Source organism: Hevea brasiliensis, chromosome 8 (assembly GCF_030052815.1).
Source record: "Hevea brasiliensis isolate MT/VB/25A 57/8 chromosome 8, ASM3005281v1, whole genome shotgun sequence".
Classification (NCBI taxonomy): domain Eukaryota; kingdom Viridiplantae; phylum Streptophyta; class Magnoliopsida; order Malpighiales; family Euphorbiaceae; genus Hevea; species Hevea brasiliensis.
In genome coordinates, this window is record NC_079500.1 from 45363795 (window position 1) to 45371266 (window position 7472).

The window sequence follows — 7472 nt, forward strand, 5'->3', positions numbered from 1 at the left end:
TCGGGTAGTACGTAGCTCTACACAATAATCTCAAGTTAGTACTGTAATCTGCAGCTTACAGTATAAACATCAAGAACATCGCATAGTTACTACGATACATTCCAATAGATCAAACTTTCCTATCTTTTATCCTTTTCGAATTCACTAATAACCGAACTTATTCTGATTACAATATCCATTAGCAATTACTAACAGTAACATCCTTGCCCTCATCTAGAGCAATTCCATTACTGCATCTTACTTTTACTTCCTCTTGCCTTGCATTAAGTAGGCTCGCCAATTAGCTTTATAATTTATGGTGTGTTAGAAAATACTTTTCGCCGATAAACTCTTCTAAAACTAATTTCACTTATTATCACAATCCTTATCTTAAAGGACTAATCACTAATGCATCAAAATTTATTCCCCTCTAAAGGAATAACAACAGAACATATAGTTCTAACACTAACATAAAAGTATTCAGACTCCAGGTCAAACAATACATAAACGAAGAGTGCCATCCTTCTTCTTAACAAACAATACTGGCGCTTCCCAAGGTGACACAATAGGGTGGATAAAGCCCTTTTCAAGTAATTCTTGCAACTGTATCTTCAACTCCTTCAACTCTACTAGTGCCATTCTATATGGTGTTATGGAGATTGGATCCACACCAGGCATAACATTAATTCCAAACTGCACTTCTCTTTCCAGAGGTAATCCTGGCAATTCATCAGGAAACACATCTGGAAAGTCATATACTGTAGGGATGTCCCTCAATGCTGGACTCCCCACTTGGGTGTCTACCACATGTGCCAAGTATGCTTCACACCCCTTTCTGATCATTTTTCTGGCTAGTGCAGCTGAAATGATATTTGATGGCAATAACTGCCTCTCCCCAAAAGTGACTGTCTTCAGCCTACAGTCAATCATGGCATGATGTCTGGCTAACCAATCCATGCCCAAGATGATATCATAATCTCTGAAGGGCATTTCAATGAAATCAGACAGAAAAGTGTGTCCTTGGATCACCAAAGGACAATCCCTATACATTCTATTAACCCTGACCTCCTGTCCTAGCGGACTTGTTACTAGCACCTCAAAGTCCATTTTTGTACATGGAACAACAATGCAATCAATGATGCTAGCACACACATAAGAATGGGTAAAACCCGGATCAAATAATACAAACACATCTTGATTAAAAGTTGAGAAGGTACCAGCCACAACATCAGATGTCTCGACTTCTTCCCTCTGTCTCATTGCGTATACTCTAACCGGAGCACTGTCTTGCTCTGATTGTTTCACAGTGCATTGGCTGCCTGCTGGGTTACCTCTACCCCTGTCTCTATCTCTGCTGGGTGGTTGTGAACCTCTGGTGACAGGGCTCTGAACTAACCCTTTAGCAGTAGTAGAAGGTGGTCCAACTCTACAGGCACTGGTGCAGTCCTTGGCAAAGTGTCCTATGCCTCCACAGTTATAACAGGCTCATATGGCCTTGTAGCATACCCCACCATGATTTCTACCACAAGTTTCACATTGGCAGGAAGGGTAAGAACTTCTAGTTGTTCAACGACTGGACCTTGGTGGTCTCTGCCTTAATGATCCACCTCTATTATATCCCTGAGCTCAGGGCTCCTCAAATTCTTTTCTCTTTCTCAAATTACTGCTTAAGCTCTGACCCATAGGTTTCTCTCTCTTCTCTAGGGTTGGGCTTGTACTTGAGCTTAAGCTGACAGAGTCTCAGCCATTTGTTGAAAGAAAGTGGCCATTTGTGCAGTAATTTGTATCAGTAAAACTGGTACAGTCGGGCCTTCGACACTTTGTGGAGCTGGGGCCTCAACTTGTACCTCAGCCTCTATCGATTGATTGACTGAACGATCACCCTCTTCCATAGTCAATTCGAGGATCTTAGACCTACTGAACAATTAACACAAGGAGATTTCCTCCCATTGGTGCATATTTATAATGTAATGTATTGTATCTATCAAACAATGATATTGAGCAGTTGTACTATGAAGAAAGAATATTCAAATTATAGGTGAAAATAGAATTTTAAAAACTTTGCTCTGATACCACTAAAACATGTCACACCCTACCCCTCTGTAAGGCATAACATGATCCCTTAGTATACCTAATGAATTACCAACTCTGTCTACAGATAACCCATTAAATACATTACAAGGGATTTTAAAAACATTTCTTACTTCCTTTACAGTGGTGAGCACTATTTACAGGTGTAAAAACCTTTTTTGAATTGAAGTGATAGAACTAACACATTTGAATTATTTGGAATTTCTGTAAAAATTTTAGCAAAGTGCCATCTGTATTTTGGATAAAACAATTCTTCAGAAAACCTGTAAAAAGCACTTCAATATATTTCCAAATCTCAACTCCAACATTTTTCTCAACACAACATTTTTCTCAACTCAAATCCACAGTGATTTTTCAAAGACTGAGATACAAGAAATATAATACAATTTTTACAAGCCAAAATAACTCATAATTATTTTACAACTTCAATGTACAATTTTAATTTACAACTGCTCAAAACCAAAAATAATATATACATACAGTGAACATACATTATAGTACAAAATGCAAAATGTGGTATACTCAATATACCCGATGATCTCTCGCTGAATGCACTAGCAGCCTAGTCTGCTGCCTTATCCGTCTGTCTATCTGCGACAGTAATGAAAAGCTATCGCTGAGACAATGTCTCAATGGTGCACAACATTAACCAAATGCAACTTTAAATCACAATTCATAAATCATATAAATGATGGATATGTAAAACCATAGTTAAATTCAAGACAATGAATGTCATAAGGAATTTAACACAATATCACAATAAATCTCAGTAATCAAAACGTAGTTAAATTCAAAAGACAGTGAATGTCAATAAGAATTTAAACTCCATTTCACAAATTATCAAAGCTCATAATAACACAATTTAGTCAAATAATTTACGAACACAGTGTTACCAATTCATACACAACTTATGCCATGACACAAAATTTCCGATCAATGCCGCGTTGTACACCACGACAAAGCAATCACAACCCCACTAATCGAAATCAATGAGGAAGGGAGCTAGCTATATAATGAGCACTCATCCGATCACCTCAACTGGTAAACCAGAGAGGGAGAAAAATAAATGATCACGACTCCATAAATGGAGAAGGAAAATAAACGATCACAACCCCATAAATGGAGAAGGAATGATATGATACTGTCATGCTAAGTGTGAACACAAAATCAATTCCAAACATTTTATTCAAATGATTCGTGAGAAATCCAATAAATTTCCAAAGTCATAATTTCATTCACAAAATGGCAACACAATTCATAATTAACTTCAATTTTCACAAATCACACTAAATCAATTTTTCCATAGTTTCAAACTATTTACAATGCTTTTCAAGCAATAAGTATCCATTCAAACACATTTCCATAATTGAAAACAATAATATACAAATAGTCATAATTTATTTCAATTGAATAATTCAAAAGAAATAATCATGCAGTACAAACCTCCGATAATCGTCTCTCGGCCTTGACTCAGTGTTTCCTTCCCTTTCCCTGAGTCTTTGCTAACTGAGAAACACAATTTGAAGTGTTTCAGTACTTAATTAAACTGTCTCTAACGATAATGTTTGATAAATAATTCACTGAATGCTATTATTTGCTTAATCAACCTAATATATCGACCCTCGATGCATTCTAGGTAAATTAGGTTTTAGTGTTACTAATATGTCACATTCGATAGTCTTTTAGGGTTGGTACATTTTACCTAACTCATTTCCATGTATACTGCGTTATCTTGCAATTTGCTGGATTCCGGAATACTAGTTTGACCTAGCTGGACGACCTAGTTCCCTCGGTTTTCAAGTTTCGGTCAAAACTACAAACTTGTAGATCTATGTCTTATGGAACGCGGGGCAAAATTTCAGGTCATTCTGAGTTATGTAGACCAAGTTATGGTCATTTTACTATTGCTGGTCAAAGTGCATCAAAATTGGTCACTTTAGGTCATTTTAGGTCAATTTTGGTTCGGCCAGTTTTTGGACCCGAAATTTTGCAAGCTGTTTGACTTGCTTATAGTCATTTTTTGGCTTTGGTGTCTTCATAAGACTTGTAGATATAGGTCTTAACTATTCATGGTCAAAATTTCAGGTCAATTGGACCTGTTTTGAGTGAGTTATGGCCTAAATACTAACTGCTGCCCAAATGGTCAATTTTCAGGCCTTATTTACACTTAATCCGGATTTGGTCATTTTTCAAGCTACCTTGCAAGCAGAATTTTGGCATGCTTCCTTCATGAAAGTTGGCACATTTTGTGCCTAGTTTCACCTCCAATTGGTCTCATGCCAATTGGAGCCACACACCTAAAGTTATAGGCCTAAAACTCAAACTGCCTTATTGCATTTCTTCCATATACATCAAGGATCACTCCTAACACTTACCAAACTTAACATTCAAGCCAATTCTGGTTGTACCATGACCTAAACATAATTCACAACACATTATAGGTCATTTTGGCAGCTTACAATTACATTCAATGTGCACCAACAAGTGCAGAATTTTTCAATCCAATTTACAATAATTCAATCACCTATACATGCTCATTTACATGTCCCACTTCACACCACCATACACACACTCAAACTGCCATAACAACCAACACATTTTAACATCATTATTCCATAAACCAAACATGAAATAAAATCCTTATGGTTCACCAAACCAGGCTACCAATTTATACCTCACTTTGAATAAAGTTCCAAGCTTCCAAATTCAAGTATACATTCACAATATACTTAGTATACATCACGCAATCAATTTCCTACACACATATATATTTAATAAATCCTTTAATCCACCATTTACAAGCAAAAATAAACTGTCTTTAAAGTGTTTCCATGGCTGCCAAAAGTACACTTCCCCATTCAACATCAAACTTCAAAAATCTCTCCATAAATCAAACACCCATAACATCCTTACAAACTTTAATTAAACAATAATAGAAAACACAAACTTACCACTTTTGAAGCTTCTTAAAAACTCATCAAAACTTACCTTTCTCACTCCCTAAATGCTGCCTAAGTGATGTAGACTAACTTTGATGAAGGAACTTAGGAAGAAATTGGCTTACTTCATGCATGCATGAAGCTTTGCCATGGATGGCCATGGAGGAAGTTGAGAGAAGAAAATGATTCAGCTGGTTCTGGTTTGGGAGGTTGAAGAAGGTGATTTGTTTCTGCCCAAAAATGTGTAGTGGTCCACTTTGGTAAGGTGAGTGGAGCACTAAGTAAGAATTAATGATTTTTTTATTCTTAATTTTCCAAATTCTCACATTAAGCTTCCCATTTTTGCTATTTAAACTTTGTACCACTAATTTCATTTTTCATGACATTTTACAAATATAATATCATATATTTTTAATGGACATTTAGGTCAAAAAACAACTCGGTGTGTCAAATGACCACAATGCCCCTGTTCGAGTTGCATTCCCGATTTTTCGATAACACCGGGTTTTGTCCGTTTTTCGATTTCTCACTTTTCTTTGTACTAATTATTTAATTTTTCTTTGATATTTCTAATGATATTTATACTTCAATAAATATTTATTTGAGTCCTAAAAATATTTTCCAGGGTTCCCCGTAGTCCAGGGCTAGTCAACGGTCCACGTCGTGACTTCCCGGTGCGGTCACCCATCGCTAGGGTTCTCGACTCGCTTAACTTGGTTACATTTCTTTGCTATTATTTTTCCTTTGTTTTTCTTGTATTTTCTTTTCTTGTATTTCATTATTTTATGTCTCCTCTATCATAACAAAGTGTAGTTCTAGGCATCCTAGCTGTCCGGACAACACTGGTCACCGAAACAGTAGAACGCACTACCGAACTTAGGGGTGTTACAAGAAACCACACTAATTTTTTTTTGGGGAGGTAGATAAGGACAATATCAAAATTTTCAACAACCTTATGGATATCAATAACATTATAATTTCAACAAAATAGAGGGCCTCCTCCTAGAATTCTTAAACTACAAAATGCACCTGTTCCACTACAACAAGTACAACTAGACAAGATAGCTAGATTGGAAGCTATGATTGAGACTCTACTAGCAAGCCATAAAAAGAAGCAAGATATGATTTCTCAACTAACATCTAGAATGGATCAAATGGCAACAAATAACAAGATGTTAGAGAATTAAATAACTCAATAGGCAAGCTCTTCAAATAGAAAAACATTGGGGAAGCTCCCTAGCCAACCAAAAAATTCAAGAGATCATTACAAGGCAATCACATTGAGAAGTGAAAAAATTTTGGAGAGTGAGGATAAAAAGGTTGAAGAGAAAGTTGAGGAAAAGAAAACTAGAGAGGGAGATAAAAAAGCTGAAGTTGAAGTTAGAGTTAAAGTGGAAGAAAAAGAAAGTAAAGAGAAGGAGAGTGAAAAGAAAGAACCTAAATATGTGGCACCCAAGGCTTACATTCCACCTTTACCATTCCCACAAAGATTTTAGAAAGTAAGGTTGGATAAACAATTTGGTAAGTTTTTAGAGGTGTTGAAGTCTTTGCATGTGACTATTCTTTTCACTATTGCCTTAGTACAAATGCCTTCATATGCTAAGTTTTTGAAAGAAATTCTATCTAATAAGAAGAAGTTGAAAGAATTTGAGGTAGTAGCTCTCACAGAAGAAAGCAGTGTTATCTTGCAAAATAAACTTCCACCCAAGTTGAATGATCTTGGTTGCTTTTTAATACCATGTTAGATTAGAGATGTTAGTATAGATAAAGCTTTATGTGACTTTGGAGCCAGTATTGGTTTAATGCCTTTATCCATTTATGAGAAGACGAAGATTGGAGAAATGAAGCCTACCACAATTTCACTAAAGTTAGCAGATAGGTCTATTAAATTTCCAGTTGGGGTGATTGAGAATGTGCCTCTAAAAGTAGGGAAGTTTTTTATACCAATGGATTTTGTAGTATTGGAGATGGAAGAGGATGTACACATTCCTATTATTCTTAGTACACCTTTTCTTGCTACTGTTGGAGCTGTTATTGATGCAAAGAATGGAAGGCTTACATTTAAAGTTAGGGAAGAAAATGTTAAGTTCAATTTGTTTCAAGCAATGAAAAAGAAAGATGACTCAGATCCATGTTTGAGAGTTGATGTAATAGATGAGTTAGTTGCAGAAGTGTTCAAAAAGCAACATCTTAAAGATCCATTGGAAGCTTGTTGGTCCACAACATCGCTAAAGGGGATGAAATTGTAGAAGCTATAGAATATGCTCAAATTTTAGAAGGAAATTCACCTTTACGTATGGCTAATGTTGAGAAAATTAAAGATTTGAAGCAAGATGCTACTTCACCACTAATTCTTAAAGAAAGTGAAGCATCAAAGGTAGAGTTAAAACCTCTTCCAACAAATTTTAGGTACACTTTTCTTGGTCAAAATTCTACATATCCTTGAAAGAAAAATGCACCTTA

General features: G+C 35.9%; 1 protein-coding gene across 1 annotated transcript; it reads left to right on the forward strand.

The window, feature by feature from the left end:
• Window positions 1-6595: 6595 nt before the first annotated feature.
• LOC110657126 (uncharacterized) lies at window positions 6596-7258 on the forward strand. The gene is made up of 2 exons (XM_058150777.1): window positions 6596-6661; window positions 6755-7258. Exons 1-2 carry the CDS (start codon window positions 6596-6598, stop codon window positions 7256-7258), a joined length of 570 nt encoding a protein of 189 aa, XP_058006760.1.
• Window positions 7259-7472: the final 214 nt, after the last annotated feature.